This window comes from Paramormyrops kingsleyae, chromosome 19, assembly GCF_048594095.1.
Source record: "Paramormyrops kingsleyae isolate MSU_618 chromosome 19, PKINGS_0.4, whole genome shotgun sequence".
Taxonomy (NCBI): Eukaryota; Metazoa; Chordata; class Actinopteri; order Osteoglossiformes; family Mormyridae; genus Paramormyrops; species Paramormyrops kingsleyae.
Genome location: NC_132815.1, coordinates 28,674,048 through 28,696,187, shown reverse-complemented (window position 1 = coordinate 28,696,187; position 22,140 = coordinate 28,674,048). Strand labels below are relative to the sequence as shown.

Here is a 22,140-nt window from a genome sequence, read left to right as displayed (position 1 = left end):
TTGATGATTTCACAATACAGTACAACTATTTTCAAACTTTTTTCAAATAACAATACTGTACAAATTAAATTACTCTATAATTCAAATGTGCTATAATGCAGTGCAGTACCGTACATAATATTCAATTAAATTAAATTTTATTTATACAGCACATTTTCACAATGTTACATTGTTTCAAAGCACTTATTGTAGTTTCGCTGCTGCATCTTGGTGGCTCATTTTTGGTGGTTTGTTATAAGCTTTGATGAGACTATATTTGTCATTGAGAGAAACTAGCTTTTTCCCGTCATGTCTTCTGTGCCTGCCCCATTAGCCTCAGGTAGCTAGCCAGATGCAGATGGTTTACAGCAAGGCAAAGTAAAGTGAAAAAAAAAATTACCTCAATTTAAATTTTATTCTTGTGTTGTCATGTCTAAAAAGAACCAAAATGAACACTGTAAGCTTGATTACTATAAGCAAATTATTTAAACAGTATTTGAACATGAATTATTCTCTCCCAAGCTTTTTGATCCGTATAAGAAGTTGATCACTATAACTGTGATCCCTAAAAGTGGTGCCATTGTAAATAATAATAATAAGTAGTAGTAGTACTAGTAATAACAATAGTAATAATGATGCTGTCTCTGTGAAGGATAATATGGCCTGTGCCCATCACCTAATGCACGATATTACATGTTCTTTGCAAACATTCTCTCTTCAGCTCATCCCACCCTTCAAGCCCCAGGTTACTTCAGAAACAGACACAAGATACTTTGATGAGGAGTTTACAGGACAGACCATCACCATCACACCTCCGGGACAAGGTACCCTACCTGTCAGCTCTGCATCACTACTCACATTTCATTTTCTGCTAATAACACACGCATGCAAAATGAGTTCAGTAGTAGTTTTAGCCTGGGTCTCTCGCAGGAATGGGCAGTATATCTGATACATGTATTTTAAAAATTTATTTAAAATACAAAATTGTATTTTGTAATTTGTATTGACTTCATAAAAATGATTACGTAATTTGTATCAAAATACATTGATGTTCAGTGTTTTTGTATTTTTGAAAATTTAAGATACTTCAATGTATGTGTCATGTTATGTGTGTAAAAGGTTTGTGCTTGCACAAGGAGTAAGTTTAGTTTATTCAGACATTTTAATGAATGGTCATTTTAAACAATAGGTGATTGCCTGTTTTGAACCAAACTTCATTCAGGCCTAGTCGTGTTTGAAGTGTTTAATATGTTGCTGAGTGAATCTCTTCAGAATTTTTGATCTTTGTTATTTTTCTTATTTGTATTGTCTCATTAAGCAATGAGAAAAATGTTGCTCTTATGCTTGGCCATTTGAGTCAGGCTGCCTGTGAAGGAACATGGCAGATATAGAAGTACAGTGGTAGCTCGGTTCTCGAACTTAATCCCTTCTTGACTCCGGATCGAATCCTAAAAAGTTCGAGTTCTGATCTAATTTTTCCCATAAGAAATAATGGAAAACCAATTAATTGGTTCCCGGCCCCTCAAAATTAACAGGCCCACACAAAATGAACAGGATAAAACAAGAAGAACATTTTTTTCTTAATGGCTTCCAAAACGATAAAGATCTTATTCAACATTACCCCTGTCTTGCCCCGATCGTCCGTTCCTTCTGTGTGCCACGCCCCCTAAGAACATAAGAACTATACAAACGATAGGAGGCCATATGGCCCATCGAGCTCGCTTGGGGAGAACTTAACTAATAGCTCAGAGTTGTTAAAATCTTATCTAGCTCTGATTTAAAGGAACCCAAGGATTCAGCTTGCACTACGTTATCAGGAAGACTATTCCATACTCTGACTACACGCTGTGTAAAGAAGTGCTTCCTTAAATCCAGTTTGAAATGTTCTCCCGCTAATTTCCACCTATGGCCACGAGTTCTTGTATTTGAACTAATGCTGAAGTAACTATTTGGTTGAACAGCATCCAAACCTGTTAGAATCTTATAGACCTGGATCATGTCCCCCCTCAGTCTCCTTAGCTAGAGGCTGAACAGATTTAGCTCAACTAACCTTTCCTTGTATGACATTCCTCTAAGACCAGGAATCATTCTTGTGGCCCTACGCTGCACCTTTTCTAAGGCCGCAATGTCCTTTTTAAGATATGGTGACCAAACCTGCACACAATATTCTAGGTGAGGTCTCACCAAGGAATTGTATAATCTTAGCATTACCTCCCTTGACTTAAACTCCACACACCTGGAGATATACCCCAACATTTTATTGCTTCCCCGCACTGGCGAGAATGAGACATGGAAGCATCAACATACACACCAAGGTCTTTCTCATAATCAGCTACCTTTATTTCAGTAGGTCCCATAAAATACCTGTACTTTATATTTCTGCTCCCTACATGGAGTACCTTACATTTGTCTATGTTAAATTTCATCTACCAGGTATCGGCCCAGTCACTAATTAAATCAAGATCCCGCTGTAGCTGCTGAGCCGCTAGTTCAGTATCTGCTACACCACCCACCTTGGTGTCATCTGCAAATTTCACCAGTTTACTGTATATATTGGTGTCTGTATCATTTATGTAAATTAGGAACAATAGTGGTCCTAAAATTGAACCCTGCGGTACAGTACCCCACTATGAAAGCAGGCCCACTGTGACATTGTGCCTCTTATAACTACTCGCTGCTTCCTATCTGTTAACAAGTTATCAATCCAGGTCGCTACAGTTCCTAAAATATCTGTCGCTTTGAGTTTAAGTAAGAGCCTCTTGTGGGGGACAACATCAAAAGCCTTTTGGAAATCTAAGTAGATGACATCATAGGCCGTCTTATCATCAACTTCCTGAGTAGCTTCCTGAAAAAACTCCAACAGATTTGTTAAACAGGATCTACCTCTCCTAAATCCATGCTGGCTATCCCTCAAAATGTTATTTGAGTCCAGGTAATCTACCATTTTCTCTTTGATTATAGCCTCCATAACTTTGCCAGTTATACAAGTTAGACTGATTGGTCTATAGTTTGACAAATTACTTCTATCCCCTTTTTTGAAAATGGGCGTTATGTTGGCATGCTTCCAATCAGAAGGTACCACACCTTCAGATAAGGATTTTTGAAACAGTAAAGTTAAGGGTCGGCAAATAATGTCCCTCTTCTCTTTTAACACTATAGGTAAGATGACATCAGGGCCCTGTGATTTATTTATTTTGGGCTTAGCTAGGCTTTGCAAAACATCAGCTTCAGTTATATATATATTAGTTATAGGTGATGCTGGATTAGTAATAAGAACTGGTAAGTTACTAGTGTCCTCAACAGTGAATACCCGTGCAAAACTATCATTGAAGTCATTTACTATATCAATGTCGTTTTCAATTATAAGACCCTTACTATCCTGCAGATTAGTAATTTCAGCTTTTAGAGCTCTTTTAGAGTTAAAATACTGGAAGAAACTTTTAACGTCATCCTTAGCCTCCAATGCGATCTTCCTTTCGACATTCCTTTTAGCTCGTCTAATGTAATTTTTTAACTCAGCCTGTAGATTTAGATACTCTTGCTTTATTCTGTCATCATCAGTTATTTTCCATTTCTGGAACAAAGCCCTTTTCCTCCTTACTTTATACTTTATTTCCCTAGTAAACCATCTAGGTTGCAATTTCCTAGATTTATTCTTGCTGGAAACAGGTATGAAGTCCTCTTGCACTTGCAATAATATGCTTTTAAAAAATTCCCATGCCTCTTCAACAAGTTTTGTTGTTTAGCTCCATCCAGTTCACAGTTTCTAGTTTTAATCTCATACAATTGAAGTTAGCCTTCCTAACATTATATATTTTTGATTTGGACTTTGCTCTTCGGGCACTAAGCTTAACCTCAAATTTAACCATGTTATGATCGCTACTGTCAAGTGGTTCTAAAACGTTTAATTTACCAATCCTGTCCTGGTTATTAGAGAAAACAAGATCAAGAATGGCATCTCCCCTGGAAGGGGTGTTAACAAACTGAGCAAAAAACAATCCTGTACTAATTCCACCATCTCCAGTTCATTTTCAGAAGAGCCAGCGACAATGTCCCACTGCATCCCTGGTAGATTAAAATCACCCATAACTACCACATCATTTTTATTGCTCATAATCCTAATATTACTGTATAATAATAATAATAATAATACATTTTATTTATAACGCACTTTTCATTAACAAAATCTCAAAGTGCCACATTTAAAAACAACAAAGTTAAAAATATCCATAAAATCAAAATAATATCACTACTACTAAGTATGACATCTTAGCAGTTGTATGCTTTCTTAAATAAAAAAGTCTTCAAATTTGCTTTAAAAGAGTCCAGGTTCTTTGTAACTCGCAGCTGGACAGGAAGATGGTTCCATAGCTGTGGGGCAACAGAGCAAAAAGCTCGACCTCCCATAGTACACAGCTTAGTAGAGGGAACTTGAAGTAGCATACTACCTGATGATCTGAGGATGCGGTTGGAGGTTTGCAAATTCATCAAATCCTGGAGATATGAAGGTGCCAGACCATAAATACATTTATGGGTTAATAGAAGAATTTTATACTCGATCCGGGAAGACACAGGGAGCCAATGAAGAGATTTGAGGATGGGAGTAATATGTTCAAATTTCTTTGCTCTCAGTAGGATTCTTGCAGCGCTGTTTTGGATGTATAACATTCTGCTTTCCTCTGCAGCTACATTAGTTGCTCTATAACAAACACCGACAATTAGGCTATTTGAGTTTTTAGCATCTAATTTTACCCATATAGCTTCCGTAGTTTTACTTATATCAGTATGATCCCTTGCTTGCAAGTTTTCATTTACATATACTGCAACACCACCTCCCTTCTTACCTATACGGTATTTACGGAACAACGTGTAACCATCCATATTATATTCTTGTCCATCTTTTTCTCTCATCCACGTTTCAGTTATTCCTATAATATCATAAGAGTTCGATGAGATAAGAGCCTCTAAATCATGAATTTTATTCCTAATACTCCTGGCGTTTAAATACAGACAACAAAGGGTAGGCCTATTACAGTGCCCACTTATAATATAACTTAAAATATAGTTAACCTCGTGTGGGATCCCTATGTGATCAGCTGTTTCTGGTTGTTGTCATTAGTCCTCTGTATTAAGTCCGCGTTTCAGTTTGTTTCCCCGGTCCGGTCATTGGGTGCGTTCGACTTGCTTACAGCGCTGGCTTAAAGCAACGCATTCTGATCCTGACGCAATGCATTACGGTTAGATGCATTGCGACCTCTCACCTGGCTGCACAAACTGGAACCGCCTCCGTGACGACACACCTTTGCCCTTATTGGCTGAAGAGTTTAGTTACATGCATGACGTTTGTATCCCAGGCAGTTCCGGTGCGTAATCTGCTATTTCTCCGGAATATCACGTAAAGCAGTGAGAACTGGTTTTCAGTTAATTTACCTGGTAGTTTAAATAAATGACATAAATGCTCTAATAGTACACGTAAGTTAGTGGTTTATTTATTGTTAGTTACTGTAATGTTGCGCTGCTTTATTTGGTTAATCGTCCCGTCTGTGAAGAAGGCATTCAAGTAAGAGTTGCATTGTAGTATGACTCATTTCCTGGCGCGTACAATTCATATTAGGTCAGCGTTCACGGTTCGACTTCTGATATTCAGATCGAGTTCTAGGTCAAACTGGTTTGTTCGACTTTCAAGAAATTCGAGTTCTAGTGAGTTCGAGAACCGAGGTACCACTGTATATGAAATGTACTTTAAAAAATACAAAACACTGTCATGACACTGTTTGGTGGCTGTATTTTGTAGTTTATTTTGATGCTTACAAATAAGCCATTTTGTATATTGTATCAAAATAGATTTTGATGTGTTTTTGCCCGTCCCTTGTCTAATTGCCCCTTGGGGATAAAAAAAGTGATTTGAATTGAATTGAATTGACCCATAAGGGGTGAATATGGAAGCCCATTTCCACCAATGTGATAAAAAAAAAAACGATCCGTTACTCATTATAATGAGAAACTTTCTCAAAATAACGACTTAACATCCCGAAATAACGCCTTGGTATCATGGAATAGCGACTTAGTAAGTCGTAATTATTTTGAGACACTATATCGAAACACTGATAAGCTTTTTTGAAATAATGATTTATTTAGGGATATTATTTTGGTGGGCGGGGGTCAATATTACACACTCCACGACCCTTGACAGTGCAGGATATTTTTGATGTACCAGACCCATATAAAAAGGGGGAATAAAAAAACATGTGCCGAGTGGTTGAGTAATTTTAATAAGGGAAATGACAGCTCTTTTAAAATTAAAGTTAACTCTTCTTTAACAGCCACTGTCAGTTTAATACTAGTAGCTGCACAGATGTTGAAGTCAACAATTTACACAACACATGCATTCCATGGCAAACATTACACAATAACAATATTTACAATTAACATAAATATACAAATTCACATATAAATTTACACAGCTTCAAGATGCGCGCAGTGCGATACAAAGCATGCCGATAACTGCATAATTAGTCCAGCTGACCAACCCCATGGCATGTCATCATGTCCGCCGATCATGAACAGCAGGTGGGATCACTGCTCACATGACGTTGTATTGCTAAAATGACGTCTATCCCATTAACTACGTGCAGCCACCTTTAGCCAGGAGGAGGATAATTTGCGCCATCTGCTGTTTTCTGTGTATGACAATGAAAAAATGTTTTTAAGTGGGTCTGCTGAATCGCAAACATTCTACACCCTCTGGGGTTGTGGAGTGTGTAACATTATCTACCCCCCCCCAATAATACGTTGTTGATTAGAACGTTTGCTTTTTAATACACCTGTTAAGTAATGCAGTTGCCTGTGGTTGCTAAAATCATTATGGTTAATTTCTTATGTTCTTGTCAAATAAAAGTATTTTTATGTATACAATTTGGTTTTTGAAAAACAGTTGATGAAAGTGTGTGTGGGTGAGGGGGGGGGTCATTTTATTATTTGCGCCAATAAGGTACTAAGTCATTATTTCACGAGTTTGTTATTTTGACATACAAAGTCATTATTTAGAAATACTAAGTGATTATTTTGAGAAAGTTTCTCGTTATTTTGAGATATTGAGTTATTTCAAGATACTAAGTCATTATTTTGAGAGTCGTTATTTCGAGAGTCATTTCGAGAAAGTTTCTCATTATAATGACTTAAGGGATTTCATTTTTTTTTCATCGTATTGGTGGAAATGGGCTTCCATAGATGTGAGAAGCCATTGGGCATTGTTACATTTTTTCAAGGGGATTAGACTTTGCCATGTTTTCTACAATATATTAGGAGAGGAGATGCTGCAGAGATGGTATCCATATTTTATGGAGCCCCTAATAGGTCAGGGTGGGAAAATTTATTATTTTTTTAAATAGTTTTGCATTCCTTCGCAATAGTTGTGTGTTCCCTCGCAAAACTTTTCCAATAATAACTGTACTGTGTCCATTGCTTACAGTCACTTCCGGTGAATGGACACAGTGCAATTATGTGTTTTTATACGTATTTATTAATAATATGAAAGTTACATGGTGTTAAGAGCCCGTCTAGGGATAAGACACCTTAACAAAGGAAAGGAGACGGCGAAAAAAAACACACAACAAACAAAATACTCAGTAAAACAAAAGGTTTATTACAAATAATACGAATAATGGCTCGTATTACAAAAGACAGAAAAATAAGACCAAATGACAAAAATAACAAGGCACAATGCCAAAGTCGTGCCTGTCTCTCACACAAGCAGCAAACGGTCATGACGACAAAACATGACTGGGCAGAGCATCACCAATGGAAGAGTGCAGCCATCTTCTCAAGGGAACAGCACCCCTTTATACAGCTGCGCACCCAATCACCAATGGAAGAGTGTAGCCATCTTCTCAAGGGAACAGCACCCCTTTATACAGCTGCGCACCCAATCACCAATGGCAAAAACGGGAACAATTAACCACTGCCGTCACTGCTTAAAGCACACTTTACAGAACGTGTGAGTAGTTTAGGTTTATACTTATTAGTCCATTAAGTCTATCTTTTGTACTTTAAACACAGCACAGTTATTATTGGAAAACTATTGCGAGGGAACACAAAGCTATTTCAAAAAATATTTTCCCACCCTGACCCTTTGGGGCTCCATAAGTACTTGCCCTGAAATGAGTGACATTTTGTTTCCAGGTTTACTTCCAGGCATTTAGATAACACCATTTGGTCTGTAACTGCATTAATTATGGTGTTGTTTTTTTTTGCTTGGCTTATACTCCGTTAAATTTCTCCCGGGTTTAATGTCTCAGCAAAAGACTTTTTGGCTTTATCTGTCTTTTTTTTTCTAGCACAAAATAAAAGCACATTCATCTTTAAGTAGAGCCATGGCTAAAGATAAAGGTCATGTTTTTCTAATTCACCAGAGGCTCTTTATATATGCTGCAGCAAGGTGGGTGTTCAGTGGAGCATGTGATAATGTTATTTTCTGGGCTAATGATAGCAGTATGGTTTCTGTTCTTTCCATGGATCTCTTGTTTATATATGGCTTCTGCTGATTTAATCTGTGCCTTTTTTGCTCGTAGATGAGAACATGGAGCCATTCGACAGTGACAGAAAGCCACACTTCCCCCAGTTTTCGTACTCTGCCAGTGGGACTGCATGAAGAGCCGTGTGCAAAATCCCCCCCTCCCCGACACCACTGCTGCCCTCACCTGCCAGACTGCATGCCGCTAAGCATCATGGGGCTTCTCTCTTTTCCCTCATATGGCGTTATACCGCTGCCACCACTGCCATTCAGGCATTTTCTCTTGGGTCTTTCGTTCTTGTCTGGCTGGGATGGGGACACTGCTGGGAGGGAGTGCTGCTGTTACCCCTGATAGCTGCTTCACTGTTTTACCACATTTGCTTCCAGATCTACAGGGTTCATTTACTTCATTTTCATTTGTCAGTATGTGACAGTATATAACCGTGTGGCAGCCCTTTTCAGATATATTCCAGAGAAATCATGCTATCAAACTTTTTTATATTTTCCTTTTTGCATTAATTGTAACTAATCGCCAAGTTTCTCTAGTGTCACCAAGGGGGGTATCTTAGATCCTTCATTAAATTCAGCTCTTAGAGTAAGTTTGAATTATTAAATTCTTTGTATATCATATTTGCTCGTCTTATTTTTATGTTTTGAAAACTTTAAGTAGATGACTGAATTTAGATAATATGCCTGGACTGACTGTATGTTCAAGGCAACTTAAGTATACATTCAGTAGGATGAGAATGTAACATTTTTTGTTATTTAAAAGTAAGTTTTAAGCTCATGTACCTAGGAACTTGGACACCTCGGTAAACAATGAAATGTCTTATGAGAGCCACTCCCAGCCTAACTGAAGATTGTCAGCAGGCCTGATGTTTGCAGCCTAGCCTCACCTACCCAGTCCTGCTACCTGTGATTCTGAGGATTTTGTACAATCGCTGAACACACCTCTTTTCACCGGCTGAGAGCTGCTCTCATCTTCATAATGCTCACAGTTTGCCACTGGACAACAGAATGTCAGCTACAAAGCCAAACTAACCAGCATGAGACAGCTGCATTGTGCCATAGGTCTGTGGTAAACACCGGCTGCTTAGCATACAGTCGACAATAGCACTGAAATGATACTGATGTGCTCCGAATACCTGTGAGCAATGAGTGCTGATGCAGGCCGTTGGACAGTGCTCTGCTTTTAACTACCCGATGTTTGTCTTTTCAAACAAAGACCCTTCAGACCCTGCCGTCTTGGCTTCTCGGGCCTAGTTTTCTGGTGCTTTCAGCCGTGCCTCGCCGGTGCGGTGTCTGAGCTGCCGCTCATCCCTAGTGTTCAGCCTCAGTGAGGCTGCCATTGTGATACACACCTTTTTGGGTGTGTGGTTCTTAAAGCTGAGGAGTTGCTGCCTAGGAAAGTGGCTGGCTTTAATTAAGATGGCTTTTCACACCAGCAGTGACAAAAGCAGTCCAGTAGTAATCCAATGCATTCTAGGTCTGCAATGTTATTTCCCTTGTGCATTTCCAGCCTGTTTTGCACAACTGTATTGAAGACTTGGTATATTCACTCACTTTTAGAGTTAAACTGTAAATGCAATATAAAGTTTCTGCTTAATGAGAAATGAAGTCACCTTTGTACTCACAGACCATGAAACACAATATCCACAGTGAATAGTCTGTTTTACTCTCTCAAAAGGAAGCACTTTTTGATCTGTTTCATCCTTTATAACTTATTATCCTTGATCCTTTTGTTAACGACGTGTTTTTTTTTTTGCCATTTTGACTTCCAGCTAAGTGATCATATATGTTGTGAGTTTTGTAAATGAATTATTATTTTAAATCTTTTGAACCTTTTGTCACTTAGCAAGCTTGTACAGAATATTGTCTTGATGTGTTGCAGAGTCACTTGTATACTAAGCCTGGCTCTCAATTTCTCTAGAACTCCCCCTTCCCCCATTTGCACTCCCTTGGTAGCAAACTGAAAAGCTTCAGCAAACAGTAGATTTTTTCCTCCTTATATGTCCAACCTTTTGTGTACTTAAATTTTTCAAATAAGGGTTGCATTTTTTGTATATGTGTTCTGTTTCAGCAGGATTTCTAGAATTGTATCATATGAGAGGTCAGTCAGACTTCTTAATGGAGTACAGAAAATTACAATAAAAACAAGAGTGTAGTACAGCTGATGTCATATTCTGTGATGTTTAGCCTTTTCCAGTTCAAGGTCACAATGAGCATATCCCAGGAAGCACAGGGCAGGGGACACCCTGGGCAGGAGGCAGGTTCATCACAGAGCACACACACACAGATTATGTATCTATATCTTCGGGGGAGCTCTCCATTCATTTCTGTTGCCATAACCCTAACCCTAACTTTGACAACCTTAACCGCCCCCCAGCCCTAACATATCCATAAGTAACCAAACAAAAGGCAAAACTTTTGGAATTTTTAGTGTTTTGATTGCATTCACTGACTTTTATAAAATTGTTTCCCATAGTGGGAACTGAAAAAATGTCCCCATAACATGTACACTGTAAGGACCGAATGTTCCTTACAATGTAATATACACATGACCCCACACACACCTAAACAATGGACAACCCACCTGCAGTCACCTGCTATTATTATACAGTATATATAATGTGTCCTCCTGAGATGTCATTTGACCGGAAGAGGAAGTTGGCAGAGTCATACCCTACATGTGATCGTAAAGCGCTAACTGTCCTCTTCAAATAACAAGAGAACTTAATAAGAGTGGCATGTATAGTATGAGAGATATTGGCAAAAACACAGTGTCCTCTACAGAGGACAAAACTAAATTACTGGATCTCTCAGGAGGATATAGGACTGTGAGAAAGCTATAGAAGCACAGGGAAATAGGAACTCCACACAGAAAGGGGCAGGACTGTACAATCATATCAATGCCCCTGCAGGTGAGAGATTTGTGCTATGCACTGGAGCACCATAGCTCTAAAATACTGAGGTGTTTCATTCAGGGTTTGCATTCCTTTGCTAAGCTAAATTAATTTGTTGTTATGCATTGATTTGTGATTTAAGTGCCAAAGTTCATATACAGCCGTCTTTATAATAGAAACGTTAGTCTGCCTGACCAGAAGCTTTCTTTCATGTGTGTTTACTACTGTTGCTATGAAGTTTTGTCTGACTAATTTAGAAAACAAAACTCAGGAGTGATATCTACTGTAGATTGTGTTACTGCTGGTGTAATAGATCTGTATTATGGAGGGCTGGGATCATCTTTATACTCCTTGTCCTTGTTAGGGTTGCCATGACAGCATGAACTCCGTCAAACTGATCTGCCTCTCAATCCCACTTTCACACTTGGTGGTTCAAGTACATACTGCAGATCCTGGTCAGAGAAAAGCAAAGGTGCAAAATCATCTACAAGTAGTATGGACGTCACCTGTAGCCTCCTATACAGGATGCCATTCTAAGGTGCACCTTTGCCAGAGGACAACACCCACTCTAAACGTCTTCGACTTAATGCCAAGAATGCGGAAACTGCTCTTACTGCATGCATACGGGCACTGAACAAGGACCCTGGGCCCCCATAATCCCGCAGCACCTCACACCGTACACAGCCTTTCACCATGAAGGCCTCTGACTGCCAGGTTTTCTCAGAGGTGTGAGTTGAATTTACCCTGTGTGGAAACTTAATCCAGACATTACCAACAAACAGACTGCTCTTCTCGGTCATCCTGGCCAGTCTGCAGGGGCATAGGAACCAGGGGGCATGGGGGCCGGTTACTCACCAATATTTACTTTGGCTTCATTAATCCCCCCCCAAAAAAAAACAGACCTTCACATTTAAATGATTAAGTTGTGTCCCTCAAATATAACTCTCTCGAACACTATTGTCCTCATGTACTGAAACCAACTTGGCACCAAGCGGTGATCAAGCACCCGAGCGTCCAAAACACATGGTCTCAAGTCATGACCATAAAGCCAGTCATTAACCTTCCGCAGCTCTGGTATCATATGATTGCATCTTAGTGTTTGGACACAGGTGTTCATTATCAGAGGTGGGTTGTTGTTTTCACCCTCCCTCCCAGTGTAGTAATTGTTGCTGGCCAATAGGGGGCCCCCAAACCTTGGTATCCCGCACAAATGCATGGTTTGAGTGATGTTAAACATTGCAGCTGTTCATTATGCCTTGCACAGAAGTCCCAATCCATTCTCCGATCTAAATTCTACGAGGCCATTTTCCCCAATCACTCCCCTCAACGTAGCACCATTTTTCCCCATGTGAGGATCAGTGTTTCACAGCACAACCCGAGAGTCTGTAAGAGGTCCCCCCCACCCAAGCACCTCACCCACTATCTCCTAAGCAGTCTGGGTGCTGCTCTTTTGTGCATGCATACAAACCACAGAGATTTTGCTCTCTGTGCCTTGCAGTCACTTGAGGCTGCCCTCCTGTCCAATCTCCTACGCCAGGGATATTCAAATCACGGTCCTCAAAGTCCGAGCACTGCTGGTTTTCCAGCATTCCTTTACCTGTGAGCCCGGTTTGAAGCCTCTGTGGCCAATTAGAGTCAGTAACCATTAAACTAACTACCTGGAAGAACTGAAAACAAGTCCTGGATTTGGAACCGAGGTCCAGATTTGAAGAGTTCGGGCCTATGGCTTATCCACCTGGATCCTTCAATCCATGTAGCACCGCACCTGATCATCTCTGATAACAATGATAGTGGTATCTCATTATACCATTATACCAATGTAGCAGAAACTGTAAAAGTTTCTTTTATACCAAAAGCAGATTAGCAGATGATGGATCCTGATTACAGTGCAGTCTGGGATCATTCAGTCGGCCCAGGGATTTGAACTGGCAGCCTTTTGAGTTCCAAGCCACAGAGTATTGATGTCTATAATTATTCTAAAGTCTAGAGAATACTACAAATAAACCTTTCTATGGGTAGTTGTGCCCAAACTACTGAGTGAGTGTGTCTGTGTGTGTGTATGTGTAGAGTACAATACTGTTATTATGCTTGTTATTATAGTTGTTTTATTATTAAGTTGGATATTATATTATTCTACTATTACAGAGTGGTGGTGGTGTGTGTGTGTGTGTGTGTGGTGGGGGGGGGGTCGCCCCTTCTCCTTGTGTCAAGTAGGAAATGTCCAAAGACATGCAGTTACCAACTGATGTCTCTAGTAGTGTTGTATAGTGTATGATTGTGCCTGTATGTGCTGTGCTACATAGGATAGTCCTGCCACCCTCCATACGCTGGATGGATGGGGAGAGAGAGAGAAGTTATTGATATTGGATATTATGCTAGTTCATCAAGCTTTTCCACCTAGAATCACTGGTCTTGTGGAGCACTGCCTGTATTTTGACTGTTTAAAATGATCAGTAAACCCACCCACCCATCTATCCATCCATTTTCTGCCACTTATCCGGGGGGAGGGGGGCAGCAATCTATGCAGGGATGCCCTGACCTCCCTTTCATCAGCCACCACCTCCAGCTCTTCCGGGGGAATCCCCAGGTGTTCTCAGGCCAGCTGAGAGATATTATCTGTCCAGTGTGTCCTGGGTCTGCCCCAGTGTCTCCTCCCGGTTGGACATGCCCGAAAGACCTTCCCAGGCAGCAGTTCAGGAGGCATCCTAACTATATGCCCCTGCCATCGGGGAATACTGTTGCCATGAAGGGGTGTACTTGGTCTGCAACATTGTTTAAGTAGGTGGTACATGTCAAAGTAACATCCACATGAATGTCAGGACCTAAGGTTTTCCAGCAGATCATTGCCCAGAGCGTCACACTGCCTCCGCCAGCTTGTCTTCTTCTCATAGTGCATCCTAGTGCCATCTCTTCCCCAGGTAAACGGCACTTGTGCACCCGGCCATCCACATGAGGTAACAGAACATGTGACTCATCAGGCCAGGTCACCTTCTTCCAGTACTCCATGGTCCAGTTCTGATGCTCACATGTCCGTTTTAAGTGCTTTCGGCAGTGGTCAGGGGTCATCATGGGCATTTTGACCAGTCTGCAGCTATGCAGCCCCATATGCAGCAAGCTGCAATGCACAGTGCATTGTGACACATTTCTACCATAGCTAGCATTAACTTTCTCAGCAATTTGTACTACAGTATCTCTCCTGTAGGGTCCGACCAGATGCGAATCAGTGAGCCTTGGGTGCCCATGACCCCATTGCCAGTTCACTGGTTGGCCTTCACTGGAGCACTTTTAGTAGGGACTGACCACTGCACACCAGGAAAATCCCACAAGACCTGCCATTTTAGAAATGTTCCGGCCCAGTCATCTAGCCATCACAATTTGGCCCTTGTCAAAGTCCTTACACTTGCCAATCTTTCCTGCTTCCAACATCACCTTCAAGAAATGACTGCTCCCTTACCTATTATATAATGGCATCCTTTAACGGTGCCATTGTAATGAGATAATCATTGTTATTCAATTCACCTGTCAGTGGTTTTAATGTTATGGCTGATCGGTGTATAAATCTTTCAAAAAGCCTATCAAAATAATTTCGTAGTAATTATAGCGTTAAAAACATCTTGACATGTTCAGTTGCGAGGTTGCAGTGGATATACTGTATATTAAACATCACACCCAACGCGCATTTCCAAATACGATCTGTATTTGTTAATTAATTAATTTATATACATTAATTTATGAATTTATTCATGTGTCAGCATTCACCAATTACCGTATGAAACGGCCACTCTTCTGCCAATGACGTATTGCTCTCCCTAGAAGAACGGGCCAGGCAGCAGTCGGCGCTGTTATTGCTCATGTTCAGTGCCAACCCCCTTTACACTGACACTTTTTGGGAATGCCTCCTCCCCATTTTAACTTACGTACTGAGGTGTCAGCATCAGGCACCTTACGTGGCAAAATAATTGGTCGAGCTCACTAAGGAGTGAATAGTATTTTGTACATTTCCTTTCTTTTATTTCCATTATAAATGTTGCACATACAACGTTTGAGCTATATCAAACGTTTTTTTAATTGACTTATCATTTGACTTAAGTCAGCTGCTTTAATATAATCTAAAGCTGGACAGCTGGTGACAAACCAACTGGGGAGCCGGCCTTGTGTCGTATAAAACAGACTGCGACTGAATTATCATAACCTATTTTAATAGAACGCTCCCCTTCATTGGTTAAAGGAAATACAATCGCCAGATAATACGTCATCTTCAATATTGCATTTACTGCAGGAAAAAAATGGGGATTTTATTAATGTAAGGTTTGTAAAAAGCCGAACGTTTAGTGCGCAAGTGAAAGAATTTACAGTAGGGTTGGGCTCCTGTGCCATTTTTATCGTACGGTGAATCAGTGAAACCGGCTTTTCCAGATCTGAGTCTGCTTTGCCCTGCGCTTCAAGGCGCTGGGGCCGCTCGCCTTTGCGTCAGTAAACCTGCTACTACGGGAGGCGTTGCTGCTCACAATCGCAGAGACATACTGTAAAAATGCAGTAATAGTGCGCAGCCCTGCTACCAAACCGACTGGCTTTTATTCACCTGGACGCCATATGCCTTCAAGATTTCTATTTTGCTGTGAAAACCAATCCTGGTACCTTCGCCTACGGGATTCCTGACGGAAGATATCGTTCATATTTACTGATTTTTGGTCAGAAGCAAAATTTGGAAATCATACTCTAGGTAGGTTGCGTTCTCCGTTATTAAAAAATAGGATGAAATAGATGCTGATATCTGTGAGATAGGTGTTTATGTCTATGATTGTACATAGAAGGGATAAAAATGACGGTACATTTTAGCAGAGTATACGGTAATACTTTTATTACATATTACATTTTACTACGTGCGCAAATTAAGCCGACTTCCTTGAAATGGATAAATAGCCATATGAATGAAATAAGAATGCATGTATTTTACGTGCTCGGACTACCTTATGGTAACAGAGACAGGGTTGGGCGTCTGAAATCTTAGGTATGAGATGTCACCGAAGCGTCCGTGTGTCTGTCACACGCTGCGGCTGTGTGAGACCAGCTGCACTGGGGTGTATATGAAATGTCCCATATGTCAGTATATTAGGCCTATATCATTTTCCAGATGTGCCGCAGACTCACAGCTTCTGAGATTATATGAATTTATACATTTTACACACACACACACACACGTATATATAATATTATATATATTGATGGCCTGTCAGTCCACATGTGAAATTATGCACATATGAATTTATATAAATACGAATTTATATAAATATGAAATTATAGGTATGTATTTGTGTATAATATCGAAGTATCAACAACGCGCACAATTGCATCACTATATAAAACAGTAGCTATAATTCAATAATTCAAGCAAAACATTATTAAAGACAATAATAATTACTATTGAAACAACTATTAATCATAAAAATCATAATATAAAATGAACATCTCACTTTTTTTTTTTAACTGGCCACTCATAGGTCTTTACTCCTGCATAGCAAGAAAAGCTTAGTATATATTTTTATTTCCAAGTTTTGACTCCAGGTAGGATTGGGAATAAGAGATGAGCTTCTGTGGTGTGACAGAGAAGGATGGGTAGAGTAGATGGGTAGATACTGAGAAGCCACAATCTTATGGAGGAGGGTGTGGCTTTAGGGGGACTTCTTGGTGTACAAAAGGCTAAAGCATCTGGATTATCTGCCCCAACTGCTGACTGTAGAGAGATGCTGTTGTAGTGAAACTTAAGTATTGAAAGGGAAAAACTGGGGGAAGAAATCCAAAGTGCTACACATTGCCTGTTAGGCAGTATTTGTGAATTTGGAATGGACATGATAATTACTAGTCAGTAGCCAGGAACATTGCTGCGCTCTTCCAAGTTGGATTGATTTTTAACTGTTGCACATCACATGTGTGCATATAATCTCGTTTCAGCAACTTCAACAAATTTATTCTTCAGTAAAGACATTATAAATAACAATTGCCCAACCTTCTCTAAAACAGGCTTCTCTAATAATTAAGTTAATCCATTTAGAAGCAATTTTCAGTATATTTTCAGCTAATCACTTAGGAGAAATACTTGAAGGGAAGGCTAAGTAAATAAAAAATCACTTTCCTGTTAACAGTTATCTATCCATCTATTTTGTGTTCAGAACAGTCCAATCTAAATAAGTCAGTTTAAGGATTAAAAGTTTGCAGAGGCCAAACCTTAACAGTGAATAATTACTGAGGTCTTGGTGGGTTTAACCCAGCAGGTAACTAAACATCCATGCACCTTCAAACCACTTATTCCATGTAGGAAGGCAGGGGACTAAGAGGCCGATGCAGGTGACACAGGGCAGGGAGGCTACGGATAAGGGGCCAGCCTGCCTCAGAGCACCTGAATACTACAGATAACTGCCTGTCTTTGTGTTATGGGAGGACACCCGTGCGATCCAGGGAGAACATGCAAACTCACAGAGAAGATGCAGGATGCTGCTCACTGACACGTCTCCTCCCTTAGTGAAACAAACTGCACCTGCAGAATAAATAAGAGAGGGATTCTCAGAGAAAAGATGAGATATTTTAATAAGAAAGTAATAGAGTGATTAGGCTCTGTGTGATCAGTCTTACGACGGATTCTGGAACCGGAAGAGAGAGTGTGGTGACGCTTGCTGAGGATCAGTGATATGTGGGGGTGCCAGCGAGTGCATTGAGGCCACAGCAAACACTTAACAATTATTCTCGCTTATCCAAGTTCATGTACTTTCACACCAAGGACAATGAAACTGAATCCACTGTGATACTGGCAATAAAGGATATTCCAGTAGGCCACTAACTCGTAAGTTTTTCAGCTACTTTCTTTGTGACTTTGTAGGGCTATTGTCATGATAATACAGTCGTAACTTGATCAGTGTTAGAAGTTAGATGTAAGGAATCTGTGGTCCTGGATTTGGTCTCCTGACAAGAGAGGCTGTTTCTGGGATACAGGCCGAGACTGTCCCCATCTATTGTTAGGGTATATGTGGTGTCCCCATCCTGTATCTGGGTGACAGTAAAATACCAGCCTCGAATGCATAAGCTTCGATTATTAATTGATAAGAGAGTAGTAGCCCTGGTGGCTCCAGGTTATTTTTTTAAGGGGGAGGCACTGGGGGTGCGTGTGGGGAAATGACTGTAAAATCAGTATGCATGTCAAAATTATGGTCATGACGTTTTGTTGTTCACAAGTACCACACTGATACCCCATTCTTAATTTGGTTTTATTTTTTCTAAAGAGTCTGCACTCTTTCGTTAACATGCATAGAGCAGAATGGTCAGGGCCCAGCTGCAAAACAGCTGTATTATCTGGTTAAACATACAAAACGTTAAAAAAACGTTTATAAAATGTATAAAACCTCTCCCTTAATTGAGGTCACAAGACAAAAAAACTTTTTAGATACTTCTGATTGAAATACACGATTTATGGTAGTGGCTGAGCCACCCATAGCTGTGGAGGCACCAAGCCTACAGACCCGGAAATATTAGCTTTCATGTATATTCATAACTATTCTGGGGAAAATAAGATCATAATTGTCCTATAGGTGGGTTTGGGAGAATTGTGTTCCGTGTTCTATAATCAACTTCACTCAGAGCCAAAGAAAATGGAGGTGAGGGACATCCGGGGCTCCACCTCTACCTACCGGCGTGATAACCACTCATGACTGTCTGTATGTTTGTGTTTGCAAATTGGATGCTTTTTTCCAGTATTTGCACAAGCTTCTTCCCTGTACTCTGGTTTTTTCTTGCAGTCCCAAAGCATGCAGTCAGGTGAACTGGTATTCTAAAGTTGCACATAGTGTGCTTGTACTCATTTACCTTGCTGTGGGCTGACAGGCCATTTAAGCTGGATGCTGCCCTTCTAGGCTTGCTGTGACCCTGCATCGCATAAGCAGTTACGGAAAATGGATGAATGGATTGTCTGTTTAATTGGTGAATATTCTGATATCGATTGATTTGCAGTAGTTGTGATTTTATGCAAATTGGATACATACTGGGGGACCTGAAGTTTATTCTTTCTCTATTTATCCTGCTCTTGCTGGCTGTTTCTGTAACTGTTACACTGTCTGTAGGCCAATTTTACTGCCACTGTCTGCCTAGCACTTAATATCCTATGGTATTCCTCTGGGTGTTGAGTAACTTCTTATGCTTGAAATAGGCTAAATAGGGCTTAAAGCGGGTTTTATGCTACCTCCCATCATGGGGACCTATATTTACGTACTTTTCAGTCTTCCCTGGCTTCTTGGCCAATTGCAAGTTCCATTGACTTCAGAATATTTCAGTTTCCTACACCAGAAAAATGCAGTTTTTTTCTATTTAAAGCTTGAATGAGGCCATTTTGCATTGCAGTTTAAAAGGTACTTTATCAGTTATGACTGAAGTAAGTTGAACCAGACGATGTTTCAGTGTTTGAACAGGTCTAATGGTTTTTGCATTAATTACATGCATTAAATCAGCATATTCATGTTGGGAAGGCAGATACTTACATATACCTTGTGTGCTTAATGAGATTCCTGCACCGCTGGTGTTTTCTGTAAGTGCTGCATGAACCTATGCGTCTCTTGGTGCCTTCCAGGATGTGCCTGGCGCTGTGAGCGGCATTGTGAAAATGAGCGTGACCTCCTGGTTTCTGGTGAGCAGCTCAGGCACCCGCCACCGGCTGCCCCGCGAGCTGATTTTTGTGGGCCGCGAGGACTGCGAACTCATGCTGCAGGTGAGAGAAGAGCGATGAATATATCACCATGGCGATATGGTACCATACCAACACATGTATACATTAAGGCTCAGTCACGTGTCTACAGGCAAGCACAACAAACCTCACAATTTCAATAGACACCTGATGTCCAGAGCAAATATAGCTGAAGGCTGCACTGTCTGGGTCTGTTTTGACCATGGTAGAGCTGGGCATCATTCAAAATGTTTTGATACCGGTATCGGAACGATATCTTGATTTTGATACCGGTTCCTGAACAATACTTTTTTCAATACCAGTATGTTTTTAAATCAGTTTCAACAACAACAAGAATTAATTAATCATTCAAGTGCTAATCTTTTATTTGATCAAGTCGTTTTGTTAGTTATTGGTTAGTTACTGGGGGAATCAGTCACTATCATAATGGAGCACAGCCTTCATTTATATTTTAACAGGACTCTCAAGTTTCATCAAAAGTCTGGAGTAAGATTACATCTGTTAAGGAAGCAGCATGTGTCTCACGGTCAATGTGTGACACTTGAGAGCCCAGCCCACTGCATTCATCGGTTCTTACTCTGCCACTTTCACCTTGTCTGGTACAGCGCAGATAACCCCCCCCCCCCCCCCATCTCTCACGTTCCATTAGATCCAGCCATAAGATAAAATGCTTAACAACTTTCATTATATTTATTTATAGATCTACTATATTATATACTATTTATATAGATTATATAAATGTTTTGAGAAAATAGCAGCACCTCAATCCTGCACACTGTAGGAAACACCTTTCTTATTGCTAACATAATTGACTAATATTATGTTTTTATATTATTTGTTTTAGGTGTTTCTGCTTATCCTTGGCAGTATTCACTAGTTTTGTGCTCTCATTTTAATGAGGATATCAATATATAAGTATCTTAGAGTTATTGTGTAACATTACAAACTGAACTTTAGAAACATTATCATATTAAATAGTCCATTTTGTAAGCAAGAATGAATCTCTTCTTGAATGTTATTGTTTACTTATCACATACTTTGAATGTGTTTGAAATTATGAGCTTTTTTTGATGTCGTTTGCTGTTGTGATAGTAACCCTACATTGTGAAAATATATTTAATCAATACAGTACATCGTATTGGGGAAAACTATTTAAGATATAATTAATCAGTGGAAACTGTGAATGTTGTGTAAGAAAGAGCACAGTATAGTTTTTTTCTGGTTGCTTTGACAGGTGAAAGTGATTGCCTTAGCAGATATCATAAGTGAAGAAAATACAAACCTGTATTAATTTATTTTCTGCTTTGTTTCTTTATTATAAGTGCAAGGCGCAAGTGTGATGTGACAGGAGGACTCAGATGGTCAAACTCGCTTTGTTTTGTCTTTTGGTTCTCGTAAGATATATGAGTCACTTTTGGTGACCTTGTAATAAAACCTCTGTACTTTTTTTTGGTATGTGATTTTTATCTGTTTAGTCCTGCACACAAGGTTGACCTGGCACATATGGAGTTAAAGCTATGACCTGGTACTGAGCTGCAGGAAAGGAACTGACACAAGTTAAGATGTACCAGTAATTGTGTCAGTGCTGTAAGGGAGTTCAGGCAGACACATAGATACTAGGCAGGTTGGGAAAAGGGTCATCTGGGCTCACAACCTGGATGCACTAAGCGAGTTATATGATTGCAGAAGGATGCAAATGCTGTCCATCTCCGATTGCTTCTCCGCAAACTTTAAAAAAAGGGGAGCCCAGGTATCAGCTGATCAACCAAGCATCCAGTCAGAATTGAAACTGCAACATAAACTGGTACAAGCAAGCAGAGCAAGTCCCTTTAATGACAATCGAATGAGGTTCAAAGCTATGAAGTACAATAAAGCACAACTCAAAAGTCCTGTACATTGAATGGAAAGATGGAAATCCACATCTGTCTAATCCACATCTGCCTAATCCACATCTGTCTAATCCACATCTGATTTATTCCTGCCCTAAACTGCAACAGTTTCTCTACCCATAAGGAAAATTA

General features: G+C 40.0%; 2 protein-coding genes across 6 annotated transcripts in view; both read left to right on the top strand.

The window, feature by feature from the left end:
• LOC111861008 (RAC-alpha serine/threonine-protein kinase) overlaps positions 1-10,660 on the top strand; it is a 45,617-nt gene extending 34,957 nt beyond the window's left edge. The window contains exons 13-14 of the mRNA XM_023845257.2: positions 701-803; positions 8,550-10,660. Coding sequence (XP_023701025.1) covers positions 701-803; positions 8,550-8,629 — 183 coding nt within the window. The 3' untranslated portion in view covers positions 8,630-10,660. The remainder of the gene's footprint in view (positions 1-700; positions 804-8,549) is intronic.
• Positions 10,661-15,281: 4,621 nt separating this feature from the next.
• Positions 15,282-22,140, top strand: part of cep170bb (centrosomal protein 170Bb) — a 38,316-nt gene continuing 31,457 nt past the window's right edge. For 2 of the 5 annotated variants that reach the window (XM_072702567.1, XM_072702564.1), the window contains exons 1-2: positions 15,283-16,117; positions 20,006-20,143. In XM_072702567.1, coding sequence (XP_072558668.1) covers positions 20,039-20,143 — 105 coding nt within the window. In that variant the 5' untranslated portion in view covers positions 15,283-16,117; positions 20,006-20,038. Of the gene's footprint in view, positions 16,118-20,005; positions 20,144-20,577; positions 20,719-22,140 lie in introns of those variants that run through there. The other 3 variants (XM_072702565.1, XM_072702566.1, XM_072702568.1) reach the window with 3 other exon arrangements.